We start from the raw sequence: 19,942 nt of genomic DNA on the forward strand, positions 1-19,942 counted from the left end.
AAAAAAAATAAAAACGAGAGAATGTATGAATGACTTGCGTAAACGTGTACGCAAGTCGTTCATACATTGTCTCTATTTTTTTTTAACGCACGTAAAAAAATTCGCGAGTTAAGGTTGTAGAAATTCTGCGAGAGGCTGGGAAAATTTCTTAAACATGTTAGTATCTAAATAATGGTAAACGCTTTAATGAATGGTTTAAGCGTTTATAGTTTAGAAGTATTCAAATAAATAGAATACGAAGCGTGTGTACATGACTAAATTTGGTACACTAGGGGCAAGGAGATAGGCACATGGATTGATAGGATCCATGGGAAAATATTAGCCTCGCCTTCTTGGAATATTGTTTTGCAAAAATGGTGTTGAAGTTTGGTATAAGTTTGGAATTCCTTCGTAAAAAAATCCTTATTTGTGAGTTAAAGAAGCTCGTATTGATAAATAAAAACAAACAAGAGGGATATTTCCTTTTATTTGTTTCAATTTTTCGGCAAATCATCTAGAGATCCTGCTGAAGTTCACTGAAATTAAAAAAAGAAAAAAAAAAACCTTACTTGACATTTACTATGCTGAATCAATTTCGGTATGTTTTTTGAGGGGCGGTTTCGACTTAGATGTCAAAAGGTTATTTTTTTCCGGTCTACCTTTGAGGTTACCACAATAGTCCTTGTGACGGTTCAAGCGGCTGGATTTTCGCAAACGCACCAGGGGTTGTTATTAAAAGCGGTTCCTGAGGTTCTCCAAAGGATATGGGACCCGAAGCAAAGGGAAGTAGATGGAAATGAAGTAAGGGTGAGCCCATTCTTGCTACAATAGCAGCAAAAGCCTTCCTTAAAGGGACTATGTCACGGGGATTTCGCAGACTTTTGGTCTAAACTGTTCTGAAATAAGTGGTAGGCAACTTTACCCATGGTTGGCTAAGGTTTTCAAATTGCAATCTATTACCACCCAAGCCATACGCAGCCAAACGCGCTTTTAAACAGGTTTAGTGCTTTAAAATAGCAATTGTTAATAAAAACGGAGCATTATTTTTAAGTTCCTACGGCACAAATAGAAATTTTGGCTGTTCAAAAACCTGTTAAAATCCGTGACATAGTCCTTTTAACACTCGGGCAAAATACCTATAGTAATTTTTTTTTGAGCTTGCTGTACAGAGCTGACTCAAACTGTATTGATTGTGTCGTCATTTGACGTCATAAGTTTTACCTGCTTTAATCCACCATCTTTGATTATACGATTTTCTCTGATATCCAGAAGATATTGGAAAATGATATAAAACCAAGCCTAAATGCTTCTAAATTTATAAAATATGTCGATACTACGCGCGTAAGATAGGGCGGGGCTTAATAAAGAGGAAGGAGAAGAAAGTCTACTTAGGGAGGGAGAAGGTGAGTTCTTCTCTTGAATGAGTATAAGGTACAGTCTTTTTCTGGAATATCCAGACTTTCTAATGTGTTTGGAAGAAGTCTTTGAATGGCACTCTTTTATATAATCGAGCGTAAGTAGCCAGTCCGGGAAAGTATCCTGTGAGCATTGACATCACCTACGTTGGAGGCGTGACGAGCCTAAAGAAAGTCTAGACTCCTTCGAGGTTAAATAGTTATTTAGTTGTCGTTTTCGAATCTTCGATTTCTTTTATTTAAACTAACACTTCTAAGCAATATTTAAACCGCGAATTTTTTTTAAAAACACCCACACACACAAAATCGACTTTAGAATTGCTTTATTTACTTTGGTAAATAACATAAACTTGACGCGTACTCTTTTTCTTAATGTAATATACATCTCGTTTTAACTGAAAATTTCATATTTTCCTGGAAGTCTTTTTTAATATAATTAAGTTATTTCCTTTGTCTTTGTCGCGACAGCTCAATCCTGCAAAAGCAACAGAAAGATCAAAAAAGCAAGAGAGATGAAATAGTTACTGAAATAGAAGAATCTTTCTAAAAAAACATAGTTGTCAAAATTAAGACAAGAAGCAAGCAATCAGTGGTATCTATTAGCCCTAACACTACCCCTTGACTGAGCTGGGTTCGTTGCAGGAAAAGGCAACACTGAAACTTCGGATCCGGTCAGGTCCCAAAAGGTGACCAGGAACGTGTTTAGCTTTTAAGAGAACCTATTTGCTATGTTATTATTTGCTTTGTTATTATGTTGGTAACGTGATGAAACTCTCCGTTTACTTTTCTTCACGTTTATTTTTTGTTTCAGACAGACGTCCTTTACCGAGAATACATTTGGAAATTTCTGTTAACCTTGACTTAGTTTGATGTGTAAGACTCGACATATACATGAACAGCTTCTTACGCACTGTTTTTTTTTTTTCTTTCAGATTGGGTGGACTATTTTTTTTCGTCCTCTGCGATTCGTTTAAGAGCTACTCCTCAGGGTTTGTTGATTAAACCAAACAACTTGTGAATATTATTAGAATAATTAACTTGGCACTAAAAGCAGGGATAATTATGTCAGCCAGTTATGTCTGTCCCCTGTCTTTGTCACGTAGCAGTACATTCTCACAGCGTTATGTGACAGAAATTGAACCAGATCTGTTCTAACTACCCTCTCAGAGACATGCGTCCCAACCGAGGCAATAAAACTGAACAATTGAGAAACAAACTTCAATCTTACCCTTCTTCCATTCCCACAGTATCTCAATTGACAATAAGGCGCAGGGCGAAGATAGTAGACGTAAAACCCTCCACAGTTTCGAACTTTCGCCTCCTCCGGTGCATAACAGCAATCTCGGTTTTGATGAAAGCAAACCTTTCTAGACACAACTCCTTCTTGTACTGAAGGGAGTTCTCCGTCCAACCAACCCGGTACAATGGTTCCGCATTTGAACTGAGGTGGGCAGGAGTTGGCCATGGCATTTCCCGCTTTACCCTGGAATCTGTACCAGGCGGGCTTGAGACTAACGTCACAAGCTGCACTTGGGGTGTAGGTATGGTGAACAGACCGATCAGCCGTCTGAAGAACTTTGTATTCGTTGCATTCTATGGATAAATTGGATTAACAGGCATTATATGGGTGTTAGTATAAGTCGGTTGGAATAATGTCATATTATTTTCAACGGTTTTCTGTCTAGAATGCTCACAAAGAAATCTTGCCATTATTTTAAATTAAGTTACCTTTAAAAACAAGTTTGTACACGAAGTTAGCCCGTTCCTTTCCCACACCGAGCATGCAATGTTTCGACTTTCCGTCTTCATCGTAAGTTGAATGAGCCTGCGGTCCACTCCAGCATTCGCCGTAAAACTGAAGACCAAAGTACAGGTATCCAGCCTTCTTAACTTCCTTAGCGCATGCTCTTATGGTGCGATCTAAGTTCTTCCAGTCAATCTGAGATGGCCAGCGGTAGTTTTTAACAAGAACTGGTAAGGGTCTGGGTTTTTCCATTGTGTCTTTGAAACAACCAACTTTTTCATAAACAATATCTGCAGCAAAGTAGAAATTAAACAAAATGTTTAAAGATGCATGACGGATATTTAATTAGTTAGCTTATATTTAAACTCCCCCCGAGCTAGTATTGTTATAGTGCGAAGTTGTCATTTCCTTTAGTAATTTACGTGAAATGGAAGAGGCCAAGGAATTAAAAAAAAAACTATATATTTAGGAAAGAAGGCGTTAAATGGTATTTTTTTTTTTTTTTTTTACTTTATTATTATTTTTTTTATGGCATTACTGACGGAAAGCGAAACTTAGCACAAAAGCGATTTTCAAGCGAGTGCCGAAGAACCTAACCAGTGTAATCGGTGTGACCAATACTTATTACAAAGGACAAAGACAATTCAATAAATTTCGTAGCATAAATGAAAAGAATGGCGCGAAAGGCCGCGAAAAAATATGTGCCAGCGAGCGCGCACGCGGCAGTTTTTAATTTTACCTCCGATTGGTTTAAAAAAGTCACGACATTTTTTTTTTTTAAACAAACCACTAAGCGTAATAATACAAAGCCAGCGCTAATAGCAATTCACTTCGACCTTCAATTGGAAACAACTCTACTCGTCAACAATAAAACTAAGGGAAGTCACGTGCTACTGGTACGGTTATAATATATGAAAAGACTGGATCTCAGTTATAATCAGCAATATCTAGTTACATGAATTGTAATGTCCTTTCTTTGTATGCAAAGGCCTGTTGATATATTTAAAGAAAACATTAACTAAACTGGATTAATACCAGCTAAATTTGTGTAGCATGTTTTTACCTTAAAGTTGCTTCCGTGAGTACAAGCAGTGGGGAAAACAAAAATAAAACGATACTGAACAAATCAAATAATATTATGTAGGCTAGAATTAAGAAACAAAACAAAAAGTATTCATGTTGACTAACATAACATAGTTTTCCTTATTATAATGGCAATATATCTATGTTCTAAAACAAAGGATTGTACCCACGTGCACCGGAGATATCCAAACTTCTCGGTGTCGGTGTTTTTTTTTTAGATATAAGTTTGCTTATCAAATTTCGCCTAAACTTATCTTATTTTATTATAAGTACACGGAATTTCTTTGGTTGTTATGGAGGCCTCAATTCACCGCATTTGCTTTTTTTTACTTAGAAACACAAATTGTACAAATCTTTACCTTTTTCGTCATCGAATAAATCTGGATTTGTATTTTCCGCTGTAACCAACAGACTGAACGAAGCAAGCAGTAAAACACTCCACGAAGCCATCATTGTTCCTGACTGTAACGAGGCGATCTACCAAATCAACGTAGTTCTCTTTTATTGCCCTTAAAACCTTGCTCTGTTAAATTCATTAAGCTACGAACATGTTCAACAAACAAACCTTAACAATACTAGCAAAAACCTTGGTAGTTGACATTGTCTGAAGAAAGGGAACCAACACAAAGAAAACTTGAAATTGTCAAAGCGGTGGCTGCTAATAACGCACTGTTAGTCCACTCTTTGTAGACACATCAAACATTCAGCCGCTGATATCGATATCATGGGCTATTGTTCATTCGACTTTCTATTTCAAGCATAAATTTCCTGCCGGCTTTTAAACTAGTCGAGTCTACAGCAACGTTATAATCACCTTTCAACTTTTTTTTTACTTCTATACTCAAATTGTCTCGGTTTTTCTTGATGACCACGGATGACCCAAATCGTTAGTCCCTTAACTTGCTTTAAACAATTCTGTAAATATGTCAAAGAAGTTGAAACAGAGTGCTCGATTGTGTATCTTGAAGTCATTTCAAAGCTAGCGCGCTACAGGTGTGAAAGCAAACTTTAATAAAACATCAATATCAATTATTGTTAAACCGGACACAGTTTTTGCTCACTGTCAACGAAATGTTTCCTTTCAACTGACAGCCACCCTTTCTGTCATAACCTTAATTTAAATTCGCTTCGTTCCCCACTTCTAGAAACGGAAAAGTTATCACTTCATGCCAAGCTTGCACTTGAGAATATATATATATATATTTTGAGTTATTTTAGACTCTAACGGGAAACAGTTATCGAGTGAAGAAACTGCAAAACTTTAAACAGTTAACATCCGCAAGATATCAATTGGTGGCTTCAGTAATTTAATTCAAGAAATACGCCGTTGTCGTCTATGGGACAAAAACATATAAAATATCAATTACTTGTTTCTGCGTATTCGAACTGACATAAGACATTTAAATTGAATTTATTCTATTATTGAACCTCGCGTCTACCAATTTCGATAAATTGGAGTTTTTCGTGATCCGGAAATTCAGTCGACTGATCTTACGTGCGGGTGTTTTCTAATTTAAATAAATAGAAGGTTGATTCGTCATCGATGAATTGGGTTCATTGCAGTTGTCTTGTTATTTGCGCGGATACGTCTCTGCGTTAATAATGGATTTTCGCCAACATAATTTTGAAGATAGAAGTTTACTAAGCCGATTTTCATGCCCAAAACACGCCAAGAATACCAGGCCACGTTCTTTGTGTCTCATTCCCGCGGTTAATGCAAAATTAACCGACGGAAAAGAAAGGGGAGCATTAAACGTAAGTTGTTGTTATTAAGTTTGAGCAAAGGCAATATATTTTAAGCAATAAAAAAATCAAGATGATTGGCTGGCTTACATTCATCCTTTAGGTTTTGAGTGGAGCACAGAGCGTGGACAATGGTGTGCCAACCTTGTTTGCATATCCGAGTTAAACATTCAGCCAATCTAAACCTAGATATATTATATCTAACAAATACATTACCAAGCTCTAGATTTCTGTGAGGTGATAGTTGATAAGGCGGATAATCTACTTTATTTAGTATAATTCTCAATAAATTGCCTTTTAATAATGAAATCCAATTATTTAACTATCTACATAGTTGAAAAAGAAGAATAAAACTTCACTGCTATAGCAAAATCGCACGGGGACTGAATCATCATTTGAAACTCTGGTAGCTGTAACACGGCTTAATTATCAGTACATTCAATAATTTTCAAAGTTTAACCTGGCGTAAGAGTTACTGCATTTTTTTAGTCTTCCTGTGAATGAAGTTATATTTCTAAATTTTCCTCTGAAAGTTCAGAGAAACAAAACGTATACTGTTTTAAGACGACCTCCAGCCATTCCACACTATAATGGCAGAGTGTGTACTATAGCTCAGCCAATCAATGCAGCATTTGCATAAGAACATTAGTAGAATTCTACTAAAACAAAAATAAGTAAGTTTCAAGCAACTTTTGCCACCCACTTTTTTATCGGCAATAACAACAACCAAAAAAACAGCTACCACCAAACAAACAAACAAGAGAAAGAGAGAGAAGCCTTTATTTAAATAGGGTTACTCCATCAGCTTTTACAATAAAAACTGTTATCCTTAGAGGCCCTAGTAAAAAGTAAAATATAAAAAGTCGCTAAAAGCCTTACAGTGTACCTAAAATGGAAGTTAAACAGATTAAAACATATAAGAGATACTAAGATATAAGCTAAAATTATGTTACATTTACAAACAAACATGGAAGCATCGATCGATTGATCAATAGATTATTTTCTAGATCACGATAGATCATTTTCTGTTACGTGCCACCCTTCGTAATACAGTTGATCTATCTATATATCTATTTGATCGACCGATCAAAGGCATGCGCGAGGAAGCCGTCAAGTAGGCCGTCATCGGTCTCTTTGGAAATCTTGCCTAGCACTGCCTCTTTTGAAACAGAAAGCTTCCATATACATATACCGGTAAAGCTGATGTCTTTACACCGTCCATTCGAAAACGGCTCACTACCAAAGTCGCCGCCATCTTGGGATAAGGCTCGTTGAAGCCTGGAAACTACAAACTGAAACTGGTCGCGAGGGTCCCAACGTTTAAAAGGTGGCAAAAAGTTATAACAATGACAAAGAGACACAAAACTGATTAATTACATAAAAGAAGAATAACAAAGATTACCAACGAAAACTTAAGAAATTAACTCTGGTTAATCCGTAAAGCATTATTTTAAAGGTCAACAAAGAAGGTTTGCCCTACTGATCAGATAAATCAAACATCAAAGTGTAAAAAGCTAACAAAAGGCCAGCGATTTTCCGGAAAAGCATTTACAACGGATCTCTCTGTATTATTAAATGGGCGTTGTCGCAGATTTTAACGGATTTTTGAACAGCCAAAATTCATATTTGTGTTGTAGGAAACCTCATCTATTTTTTAAATTAAAAAAATGCTATTTTAGAGCACTGAAACTGTTACCAAGTGTCTTTGGCTGCGGATAGCTAGGATGGAAATGGATGGAAATGGATTGCAATGATTAATGATTGGTTTTCTATCAAATAAGTGTCTAATTGAAGTTTTAAGACGACCATTTCCGTGTGTTTGATATGATAATAAAAATGTAAAAGATCGCAGAACTAGTATTTTGATTCGACTCATTCCCGCCATTTTACTTGTACAAAAAGGCCCATTCTTACACCTTTTTTGAAGGAAAAAAATACGTCATTTTATAGTTTTTGCCATAAAAATATGTTTCTGGCAGGGACCTCAAACATTTAGTGTTGTTCCTTAAATAAAACATAAGAAAACAACCATGTTATCAAAACGCAAAATGGAAACAAAATGAGAATTCCGAAATGACGTCATCAGAAACCAATCCCCAAGAACTCGGAAAATTCCGCGGAAGAGCTTAAGGTCTAAACAAGCATTGCAAAATTTCTTATACCAGGTTCAATAAATAAATAAATAAAGAAAAGAGTTTCGTTTCTTTTAACAAGTAGTGGTCTCGCAGTTTGTGACGGTGAAACGGGGGAAAAAGCCAGCGGATAAAACTTGATTTTAAGTTTCTCCAGCTTTTCAATACTGTCTGAAATAAAGCTACCCTTGCGTGCGCGTGCTATTGAAGAAACTCACTGAGTGTCCATTATGTTTAAACTTGCAAATTTTATACACCTACACTGCGGTCAGAATAGCTCTTTAGATCAATAGGTAACCACGAATAAGGATTGCGAAACTGACGCGAGTCTATTCACTTTATTTCATTCACTATTTTAACACTTTACAAGCTTGAGTGTTTTTTCTCCGCTTATTTTCACTTGATGATATATGGAACGTTGACGTTTTCTGTTGTAGACGACGTTCTTGTCTATGCGCCTGAAAACAAACAAGAAATTGAATAAGAGCTAGTTTTTGTTGGTTAAGGTTGTTTGAAGATGTTTATGGCACGTAAAATTGTACATGAGAAAATCTGATATGATTTACTCCTGATTGGCTGAGAAAGTGGCGCGAGATTTTTAAGCCAATCACTTAGCGTAGTAATGCAAAACCAAAGCAAACGCAATTTACTTTCGACACTCAAGTGAAAACCGCTCTATGAAGCAGACAGAATCTCAATCACGAGCTTCTTAGACTCTTAGTCAGACACACGCTGCCTCGATATATGCGTTGTTCGGAAAACAGCTACTTGACCACTTAGCGCTCGAGCGTTAGTCAAGATCTGTGGTTGCCTTGGTGAGGTAAAGGCCGTGATAATGACGTAATATGTATTGCAGTTGCAGTAATCAGTGCAAGCTATTTGAAAACCGTTCGCAAAAAAAAAAAACAAGGGTGCAAAAATTCGATTTCCTGCATAAAAAAGGTTATTTGCAAACCTACTCTTTACTTTTAAAGCTGCAATTTGCTGCTGTTGCTGTTGCACTTACCATCGCCACAATAAGCTTTAAAGCATCCATTTGCCGACCTAGGCAAGCTGTATACATAGAAACCATCACATCTGCGTACCCGAACGGTCAGGTTTGTTTTACAGCAATCATTTCCGTCGTTGAAACAAACTCTTCCGGATATTTCTCCATCTGCAACTTGAGGGAGTCGCCCATCAAACCAGCCTGTTTGGTTTGTTCCGCAACGACCGTAAGGCACACAGCTATTAGCCATCGCCTTTCCTGCAGCTCCGTCAAACCTGTACCATCCACCTCTCCAGTCGCGATTGGAAAAGATTGAATCACATCGATGAAGAAACTGATCAAATGTACGAGACCTTGTGGAGTTGCTCAGTGTTTCGTACTTGGTGCACTCTGTTTGCAAAAAAACAACAAGAAGAAGAAGCAGGAAAAATAAAGAACTTTCAAGCGTGTCGATTAGCTAGAATAAATATCAGTTGATATCAAAATAAGATTTTAACTCGTTAATCAATCAATCAATCAATCAAACAATAATCGGGGGCTGATGAGGTGATCCAACAATCCGTCCGTCCCTGTGTTGGTTGTTGTTGTTGTTGTTAATTTTTTTCATTCGTTAATTTGTTCCTTCGTTCGTTCATTTTTCGTTTTTTTTTTTTTTTTTTTTTTGTAGTGTTTTATCGTTTATTCATTCTTTGATTCACAACCATTCTCATAATGGTAATGTTAATGTACTATTAATGTACTTGTATAGAGCATTTCCTGAAGGTTAATGTGCTCTACAATTAGAGCACGGGACGAGATCGGGCATCAGCAAATTACAAATTACAGGCGCCTTTTGGCAGCCGCTATCCGTCCATGTATATGACCTCGTCCATCCACCCAACCCATGGATACTTGTGAATAGACCAGACCACAACACCGGGAACTTCATGCCCTACTCTTTGCGATAAGTGTGTGGGTTCTTTAACGTCCCCTGCTTATCCTCTTATACCTTATGCTTCAATTCAATTGTATAACAGTAAATTGTCCCGCTCTGGAGTTACGTACCCTCGCCAGTCAGCATGTATACATAGTTTGCAAAGTGTCTTCCTACATGAGCTCCACCTATAAATCTACAGTTCCAAGATCGTCCGTGTCGATCGTATTTACCGGGACCGCCCCAGCATTCCCCGTAAAACTGGATACCAAAGAACGGCGAGTTGGTTTCTTTTGCCTGATGATAAAGATGTTGCATTGAAAATAAAAATAAAAATGAGTTTAGTATATTCAGTATAAGAAATTGAACTTGACAATTTAACTCACAGGAGATTGTTTTATAAAAGAGAGTGCAATAGACGAGTGGAGAAGAGGAATAAACTCGAGGGATTTGTGGCGAGAAGGCTATGGGTCAAGTGTCCTATCAAGTCTGACACTGAATTGCCTTTAAAAGAGGCAAGATGCTGTCGGGAGTCTAAGGGCCTGTTTACAAGCAGGTAGGGTAACCCTAGTGCACAGGTTACCCTAGCAAGAGGGATAGAAGATAGCCTGGGTTCACAAGCAAAACTTCGCAGGTAGGGTAACCCTACTACCCGGGTCAACTTACATCGGTTACGCTTCAGTTAACCTTGTAAAATTTTGTCGTAAGAAGCTGTTATTCGAAAATAATTCCGTTCCAGTGCAAAAATACGACAAATTGTGAATGAACAAGATGTTTCTAAGCCACAGATCTTCTTAATTATCGCCACGAATCCGACTTCATAGGTACAATCAGGTACCTGCTTTGTACAATGGTATGTGTATGTGTTGTGGACCTATGTATGCCGGTATAACAACGATAAAAGAGGATCTGAACGGGTTTTACTATTTAGTGTTACTTGCCCATAGTTTTAAGTGTTTGCTGTTAAATAAGACAATTATTAAATGTCTACTGTTTTCGGAGAAAATACTGTTAAGTGTTTGGGGGGTTTTCGTGAAAAATTTTAGCATTATGACTTCTTATCTGCTCTTAAAAAATAGGATAAAACACTCGTGAAATTAGAGAGAATTTTCGGTTTTCTCTTCGGAAATCTTCGGTAGACTTCGGACATCTTCGGTACTCTTCGGAAATCTTCAGTAGTCCTCGGACGTCTTCGTACTCTTCGGAAATCTTTGGCAGTCTTCGGAAATCTTCCGATTTGATTGGAAATCGTCGAAAATGGCCGAAAACTTCTTCATATACTGTAAAAATAATATTGGCCTTTTTGGAGCTGTTTTTGTTTCTTTCTGGATAAAATTTACTGTTACAGTGAATTTTTACTGTTAGTGTTAAATTGATTAAAATTTACTGTTTCATGTTGTAGAGCCAAAAAAATAAGTATTTAATGTTATCGAGGTACCCCCATTCAGAAGTGTTGTGGTGCAGTGGATATGGTTCCTAAGGGTGGCGTGCTGAAACTGTATTCATCTGACTAATCTTGAAGCCAAATGTAAATAATGTAGAATACATCGTACCTCCTGTGCGCATTTGTCGACCACAGAAGTTTTCAGATCATTCCAATCCATTGAATTGTCTGAAGGATTTCGGTAGCTTGCAAGAAGGGTCATTGCTCGTGCCTGTCTTTTGTCTTTAAAGCATCCAACGCGAACATAGTTTAAAGTAGCTGCAACCAACACAATTAACAAGAAATGAGATTTGCTTTCGTTTTCTTTGGGGAGGGTCATATTGCTGTACTACGAGATTGAGGTAAAGGTAAGGTAAAGTTTAAATTCAAGCCTAGTGGCCCATCAGACCCGGTGCTTATTCCAGCTGGATTGGAAGCTTGTCTATCGCAGGGCTTTTTCTAGCATTTATTTCGCCAAAACCCGTACAGTAAGTAGAGTAAAGTGTTTTACCCAAGAGCAGAACAAGTTTTAGCAAAGGATAAAATATATAAAATACTTTTACTACTTATAATATCTTATGAGGTAATTTAGTTACTCAAGAAAACATCGATTTTGAGATAAGATGTTAACTTATCTTGGGTAATATTTTTTGAGGCGAGGTTGTGAAGGCCGTAGAGGGTGTGGTCTTGCAAAAAGGCAGTTCTCTAAAAGCCGTAATTTGTTCTGAACCTCCAAACAAGGACTGCAGGAAAAAAAATTGCCCGACATGAACACTATAAGGAATGACTTGAGGATTTGAGACAGAAGCGATGATAATTATAAGTTGTATCTACGTAAAAGTGTATAAATGACTTACACTGAACGCAGGTCTGTTGTGTGATGATGATTAAGATAACAGCAAATGCAAGGCAAACTGCACTTCCTCCGCGACCCATCTTGGTTAACATTATAATAATAATAATAATAACAACTTTATTTAATGAGGGTTACAGGTCAGTTGTTACCGGAAAAGAGGAATTATTTAAACTAAGTTTGGTATAAAAACTAATTTAACAAATAGCATTTAGAAGTAAAATGCACAATGATTTCTAAAATATACCATTTTCCCTAGTCAAATTAAAACGTTTAGTGTATGTTCAACTGTAAGTTGCGTGTGTTGCAATCGAATTAATCATCAAACGATAAAACCTTCCCATAATTTGATTAAAGCTCTCGTTAACCCTTTCAGTGCTAAATTTCTCAAAAAAACAGGGGCTTTTTTTTTACCGTTAAACTGAATTTTTGGTGCTACGATCCTGAATTTCCCTTAACTTTGCTTAAAAAGTACTTTTCCACAATGCAGCAAGATTTTGATGAAGTTTCCATGGAAAAATGTACAAAATTGTACTTTGGCGCATGCGCATAAGCCAAAATTTTGGACCTATTTTTGCGAAATCGTTTCCATTTTTTTTTCTTGCTCCTTTTCTTTGCGTTTTTCTCGGCTTTGTCATTTCCACTCCTTTCTACTGTATCCCTCCTTCCTTTATATCAAAAAAATTTTGATTAAAACATTGCTAAACCCTGAAAAGAGGACCTGGATCTATTACAGGTGTTTTGGCCTGTTTAAGCACCGATTTTGCACCAAAAAGTGATTGATTTTTTCTCGATTAGCTCTGTCAGGATGGGACCCATACACAAAAATGAATAGTTCCGTGAAAAAGTCAAACCTAGCTCTTTCAGATGCTTATCATCACAATCTGCTGACTTTCAAATTGATGCCGTCACAAGTGGTTTTTTGACTGCTCCTCCAAATGTCAACACAAGCTAAGTCGACTTAGCACTGAAAGAGTTAAGCAACAACATAAAACATGCAGTTCTTAATATTTTTGTGTGTTCTTTGTGGTTAATAAAAAACTAAGAAATGATTTAGCTGTAAAAACGCAGGCCCGCGTCATTATTCACTGCCTCTACTATGTTCGAAAAAATAGTCGAGTTCTACTCGAGCTACTTTGTATAGGTAGCACCTAATATTGTAACTATTATATAACATGCAGTTTTATTTTCCACAGAAAAATAATATCAAAGTAAAAAAGAGACAACTAAAGAAATAAAAGTCACTAAATTACCTTTTCTAGGTCTTGCGTACCAATGCAGCTGGATCACGCTGGCTAACCAGCCTAACATGCTAGATATCTAAAATGACAACCCTTTATAAAGCTTGTGGCCTTAATTGACTTTACAGGTTTTTAGTCCATATCCGTCTCTTGATGAGACACGGAAACGTTGCTTACGTAGTTTCTATTGTACAGGATATAATTTTCAATTACTTTCGTCCGGCTGTGATGTAACAACCGTGAATAATCTCTCATTGCCTTAAATTGTTGGTCCCTGATAGCATTAGTATAGTTCTATGTTTGCTCATTACAAACTTGTTTGACAACATTATCATGAAAGTCGACTTCTTTCCAGCGGAAATGTATTTAATTAATCCCCTATAATACGAAATTGGTCGCAAAAATATAAGTAAGTATAAGTACTGTTTGCTTTTAAGTTTAAAATAGAGGTGTACTGCTAAGGTCATGGACGAGGGATATAAAAATGTTAAAAACCATTTAGTTGTTCATTATCTATTCTCATTTAATTAATGCCAAAAAAGAACTGACATTGGATTTGAAATGCGCCTGCATTAAATTTACAGAATGATCTAAAAATGTTTCTTTAAAAACAAAAATAGGTCATTGTTTACATTTCCTACGCATTATAGGATACGATAACTTAATCTGATTCTGTATCCGTTGCTTAATCAAACAAGACAATAAATGCCAAAAACGTAGAAATGGATTCAATATAACGCAGGAAAACATTATTTTATTAATTAATGGAATTGAATGTTTTTTTTTTTTGTTGTTTTACCTTAACCCATTAATCTTTTGCACATTTTACGCAAATAATGACACTTGGTTTTTATAATTGATTCCCTAGCTAAAAGGCCCGAACTTTGCAATTAAACGTAACGGAAAATACCAAATCGTTGTTGAAGGAACCGTTTATGACTTATCGGAAAACCATTTATCTTACTTGGAATTACAAGCTTATTATGCAACTGTGCCTTGAGCATCGTTCACAAACTTACAAAAACAAGAATTAGGCATATCATTTCTTTCTTACGGACCTCGCGCATTTGCAACATCCGAGTACAAGTTTGCCGTTCTGTAGACGCTAAAATTTAGTTCCTTTTTTCCACTTCTAGTTGATACTTCAGAATTGTCGTTGGCGAGAAATTTGCCTAGTGCACATACATTCACCAGTTACATGAAAGTAACGCGCGATTTGATTGAACGTAAGGTCTTAATTACTGACTTTAAGGTTCGTTCAAAGGCGCTCGCTCTCAAGCCTGTACAGACTAACAGCTTTTTTAATTATTTTTAACACCCTCCAGGGTTGGATGTGGATGTTTTGCATGTTTTGTATGATATTATATTGCCGTTGGGACAATGATAAAAATTCAAAATGTTCTTGTTGCAAGTTGTCCTTTCTTTCTCGCGCGTAATCACTTTTCGGAAGGCGTGAAGCGCCGAAGGGTGAATCGCGCGAGCCTTTTCTCCTCACTCTCACTTTCAATCTTGGATTTCGCGCCAGGTTTTTACAGACAGACGTTTTTAGCGTATTGAATACCCTAACGAAAAACACTTTTTTTATAATTCTACAAGAAGAGATGAACTACATATTTTCAATTAAAAGGGGGTTATATCTAACACGTGACATAGGATAATGGCCCGTCGGGTACATTTTTTTTTTTAATTAACATTAGTCGGACTCGTACCAATCACAACAAGTTAAGTTTTGATAGCTCATTTATTATTGTAATGAAATGACCACTTTTGCGACGAGGGCAATACATTTGTTTTCAAACTCAGGTCGTTTCAAGATTCCAGTGACCGCCCAATTCCACAGTAAGCCTTTACGCAGCGGCCAATGTCCTTTTTCAGCTTGTATACGAAAAACGACGCGCAGTTACGAATGCCGATAGTGACTTTGGAACTTGTGTGACAGCAATCCCTGTTCCAGCTGAAACAAACAGTTCCGCTTTGGATTCCGTCGGCAACCTGTCATAGTGACAGAAAAGACAGCCAAACATGAGGACAAACTAGTAAACTATACATTCCGCATCTTCCATACTACATAAAAATGTGGTGTACTTGTGTTGCAAGAACCCAGCTTAAGGTTCCTTTTCAAAACCTAAAATACCAGAAAAAGTAAAGCAGTCGAGCAATAAGTTCCTTATTCAATGGTTTGCAAGTTAATATGCGTAGACGTTTTACTGATTGCTCGTATTTTTCTCTTTCTGTGGGACTGTGGGAAATGCTACGTAACTTGTTAAATATCAACGCGTTTTACTTGTCAAACCATTTAATAGGTTGTATGTATGCTGTTTAAGTAGTTTTGCAGATGAGTTGTTGTTGTTTTTTATTTTGAAGAAATTTCCTTTGGTAGATCAACTGTATGAACTATTGACGATTAAAACAAACAACCGTTGATAAAAACCTCAGGATACGACCCGTTATACCAGCCCGTGCTGAGTGTCTGGCACCTCCCGGATGGCACGCATTTGTCCGCCATTGCATTTCCTGCTGCTCCTTCAAATCTGTACCAGCCGTCGCCCACGCGTCCGTGGTCACACCTTAACAAATTTGCTTGGTTGGAAACGTGGTATTGCGATCGGTCGGCTTCGTTTAGGACTTTGTAGTTTGTACACTCATTCTCTGCACAAACAATTAAAAACAAGTTGTCTTTGAATAATAGTCAACAGCTGAAACAAAACACTCTTCTTTTTTCTGCTCTTATATTAAGTAACTTTTCGAATTAGACCTTTGTTTTTACATTAAGTACTTTTTGCAATTAAAAGGTGTAAAACACGTTTTGCAGGTTTTCCGCTACCAATAGAGAGCCTAGTTCGATTAAACTATCAAAATGCTGAAAACCAGTAAAAACGCTTTGCTTTGGGTGTTTGCTAAACGAACCAAAGGGGGCTGACGTTTGACCCTGTCCACTAAATCAACTATATCGCTTGCCTCCAGTTTGATTGTTTATGTGTAATCTTTTTCATGGTCGTACGAAAAATCGCTCTATCTTGATGTAATTATACTCGAGATTTTGTGGCATATAGCTCCGCCAAATTCCGTTTACATAAGGCTATCAAAAGCTCAACTAGCTTTGACTTTTACAATGCGAGTAGGCTTTACGATTGATAAGGCAATACGTTCCATTTGTCTGTTGTGCGTTTTTAGATTCTGTGATATAGACAACCATACTCTCGATTAGGATGTCCGTTTGTAAATGATGATGATGATGATGATGATGATGATGATGATGATGATGATGATGATGATGATGATGATGATGGGGAGGTGGAGGATGAGAAGGAGAAGGAGAAGGAGGAGGAAGAGGTGAAGGAGGAGGAGGATAAAGTATTCAAATTGAACAATGGCGATCGCAACATTTGAAGGGGATCTAAATTCCAGATGGCCCTTTTCCATTTCATAAACCATAATTTACTTCGAACCTGTGGTTAGCATGTAGACGAAGTTTGCTTTTGTCTTGCCTACAAACGGAGCAGTCGTTGTGCATTCTGATGACAAGCCGTACTTTGAGTAGGTCTTCTCACTCTCCGGTCCACTCCAGCATTCTCCATAGAACTGGATTCCGAAAAACGAATACCCCTTCGTTTTAGCCTGGATAAAAATTACAAAACCAAAACGTCATTTTAAGGAAATTCAAGCGAAATAGAACTGCCATAGATTTTCAAACTTTGCCTATTTGTTGTTTATCTTAAGGGAACTTGAATTTTGAAATAAAATGGGAGGGGGAGGGGGGGGGGGATCACCGCATTCGCTTAGGAGCAGGAAGACTTTGTATATACCCTAAATTTATCAGCTTTCAGGAAAGTTCATATTTGAACCGTTTAGTTTCCTTTTTGTACTCTTCGATTTGTTTTGGTTTTCATGGTGCTTACAAATGGATACTGAAGGTCCTCCACTGAATAATATTGATATATAGCTCGATGACGGCTGAAAAAAGGTTTCACACCACCTTCGGACAGGTAGGGCAAGGGAGGCAGGCACATGCATTATGCTTAGCAGCGCCTCGTGGTGATTTGGTAGAGAACAGAAGATGAAAGCAAATGCACTAAACATACCTTAACAGCGCATCTTTCAATAACTGAGTTTTCCAAGTCATTCCAGTCCAACACGTCTGGCCACTTTCCAGTTTTCACACGATAGTTTGCAAGCATTTGAGGCAAGGCCCTGTCTGACACTTTGTCATTGTAACATCCTACCCGGACATAATCTACATCATCTGTAAACATGGATTTGTCGAAAAATTCGTCAACATAATTTAATCATTTCAGGAGAATTTTTAAAAAATTAAAGGCATGAAATAAATGTCCAGTGACTGGTGAACACATAATGTTCGTGTTGTTCAAACAAAACAATACTATGGTAAAAATATAACGAATCAAAATGCCGTTCGTTTTAGTTTTAAGTACTTAAAAATCAAAAACAAGCTATTTGAAAGTTTCCGACATGATCGACATGACACAGCTTTTGCGGAAGGGGTTCAAAGCTACCTTATATTTTCGAAAACATAAAGTGGCTTTGAACTTCATTATCAGCCACCTAAACTTATCAGTAGAAAGAAGGTGAAACTTACCAAGGCAAATAACCTCGCTTGTAAGGACAAACCAAAGGATAGCAGTTGTAATGAAGTTCATAGCTTGAGCACACTAACAATTAAGGTAATTCTGCTGACTTATAAACCTGACAGTTATGCCCTAAGTGAAAACAAACAAACAAACAAAACAAAAAGAGATGCACATATATCTCTTTAGAAATTTGCCTAATTCAAAGGTGTGCTGTGGTTCAGTTCTATCCTTGGTATAATTTCTGATGTTCCATTGTTTTATATGTATCATCTCATATTACCATACATCAGAACAAAGGAAAATATCAATTTTTACCAAGGATGAAACTGAAGTACAACAGATACAAGATTGATCATAGTTAATAGAGGGAAATGGTTAGGAAGCCTGGCAAAGTTCTTTGTTGTATGTTTTTGTTCGCTATTTTGGGGGTTGACCCTGCACAAAACCTGAGAAAATACAATAGGTGGTTACGTGTGTTCATGCAACTAACCAATAGAAACATTGTGATTACGTAATTCATGCATAGTGTATGAGCACAAAACAAAAGATGTGCAGGGTCGTGGACCTTCCAACATAAATCAAGGCCTCTTTGTTTGCTCCTTTGATGTTTGCCGGGCTTCCTAACCATTTCCCCTCTATTAACTATGGATTGATCTAATTAATTATCAGTCGAAAATCTAATAATTTTCCCCACTAAACTTTGTTAGCTGTCATTTTAACCTAATCAAGTAAAAACTATGAAATGCAATTTTAAGACCTAACAAGACGCGTACCAAAAAAAAATGGTTCGGAACCGATGAATTTTGCAGTGTAGTCCGAGCAGGGGTGAAATTGGTACGGGTTCCTAAAAAACCTTGCCCGGATCGGATAAAATGTAAAGTGTAAACGATTGGCCGCGTTGAACCAACATTTTTTGTGATGAAACTGCATTGCATACATTTGTTGATCATTCCACTCGTTCGACATGGCGGACGCTAAAATGTGTATTTTAAGACAAAATTAAAGTTGCCAAAGATTGTTCTTCATCGTGCTTATTATTTATTAAAAATATTAAAATTTATTCTACAGATTTGACAATGGCGATTGCTTTCACAAGAGCTCCAAAGTCATCAGTTTTTGCGCTTTTCTGCTCACTTTGTGTTATTATGTTGTGTTAAATAACATTTTGATAGCGAATACTGTTTGCTTATTTTTTTAACTAGGCATTGCAACTCAACGTCAAGGTCACCTGGTAAATTTTGATTCGAGGAACGTTTTCGCAGAAATAATTTTTACTCAAAGAAAAATAATTGTTATAATAAAGTTAACCTGCAACAAGCTATAAAATCAACCATAAACGGATACACAGTTATATACTTGAATATCAGTGAATTTTTCTACCCACCTTGGATATACGTGCCTAAAGCCAATGTATCAATGCTAAGAACCGACGGGCTCAAAACTGTATGAAAGATGAAACCTGCAGAAAATGAATATACGGTCGATTCTTTTAGAAACGTATTCGTTTTCTATTTTACTTCGATAAACTGTTACATCTCAAACTGATTCCACGCTCGTCCTCGGTGTAAGAACAGCTGTGAAACTCACCAGCGACGTTAATCAAAGAACGACCACGACAACAAAGAACCTCGAAACAATGTGGAGCAGGAAAACAATTGCTCCAAAAACAAAGAAAAATTCCACAAGTTCTCACACCGAGGTAAAGATGATCCTACCTGATATTCTCTGGAAATCATTTATAGCGTAATTAAAACAAGCACTGTGAGTTTGGTAGATCATATTCAATTTTAGACAGCTTATTTGTAAGAGGTAATTTTTGAAAATTGAAGGTTTTGCCAA

General features: G+C 37.0%; 2 protein-coding genes across 2 annotated transcripts; both read right to left on the reverse strand.

Moving 5' to 3' along the window:
* Window positions 1-1,618: 1,618 nt before the first annotated feature.
* Window positions 1,619-19,634, reverse strand: LOC144646020 (uncharacterized). Its single transcript, XM_078505543.1, has 11 exons — window positions 19,488-19,634; window positions 18,112-18,232; window positions 17,597-17,757; window positions 16,964-17,132; window positions 15,946-16,163; window positions 15,327-15,506; window positions 4,787-4,825; window positions 4,581-4,698; window positions 3,123-3,428; window positions 2,623-2,987; window positions 1,619-1,869 (listed from the first exon to the last, which is right to left on the reverse strand). Exons 2-11 carry the CDS (start codon window positions 18,170-18,172, stop codon window positions 1,864-1,866), a joined length of 1,623 nt encoding a protein of 540 aa, XP_078361669.1. The 5' UTR covers window positions 18,173-18,232; window positions 19,488-19,634; the 3' UTR covers window positions 1,619-1,863.
* Window positions 8,401-13,587, reverse strand: LOC144643588 (uncharacterized). The gene is made up of 6 exons (XM_078502897.1): window positions 13,527-13,587; window positions 12,278-12,356; window positions 11,551-11,699; window positions 10,129-10,294; window positions 9,103-9,474; window positions 8,401-8,554 (listed from the first exon to the last, which is right to left on the reverse strand). The coding sequence occupies exons 2-6, from the start codon at window positions 12,354-12,356 to the stop codon at window positions 8,547-8,549; spliced, it is 774 nt and encodes a 257-aa protein (XP_078359023.1). The 5' UTR covers window positions 13,527-13,587; the 3' UTR covers window positions 8,401-8,546.
* Window positions 19,635-19,942: the final 308 nt, after the last annotated feature.

The sequence above is a fragment of the Oculina patagonica genome, chromosome 1 (assembly GCF_052425735.1).
Source record: "Oculina patagonica isolate OP01 chromosome 1, crgOcupat, whole genome shotgun sequence".
NCBI lineage: Eukaryota > Metazoa > Cnidaria > Anthozoa > Scleractinia > Oculinidae > Oculina > Oculina patagonica.

What these genes read in the sequence shown, in the direction of transcription:
- LOC144643588 (XM_078502897.1), bottom strand. Translation starts at nt 12,356, where the DNA reads ATGGGTCGCGGAGGAAGTGCAGTTTGCCTTGCATTTGCTGTTATCTTA. An exon ending in ACAACAGACCTGCGTTCAGT is followed by an intron (nt 11,700 to 12,277) that starts GTAAGTCATTTA and finishes TGTTGGTTGCAG; the next exon opens with CTACTTTAAACTATGTTCGC. An exon ending in ATACATGCTGACTGGCGAGG is followed by an intron (nt 9,475 to 10,128) that starts GTACGTAACTCC and finishes TTTTGCAAACAG; the next exon opens with AGTGCACCAAGTACGAAACA.
- LOC144646020 (XM_078505543.1), bottom strand. Translation starts at nt 18,172, where the DNA reads ATGAACTTCATTACAACTGCTATCCTTTGGTTTGTCCTTACAAGCGAG. An exon ending in ATAACGGGTCGTATCCTGAG is followed by an intron (nt 15,507 to 15,945) that starts GTTTTTATCAAC and finishes TCACTATGACAG; the next exon opens with GTTGCCGACGGAATCCAAAG. An exon ending in TTTTTGCTAGTATTGTTAAG is followed by an intron (nt 4,699 to 4,786) that starts GTTTGTTTGTTG and finishes TTGATTTGGTAG; the next exon opens with ATCGCCTCGTTACAGTCAGG.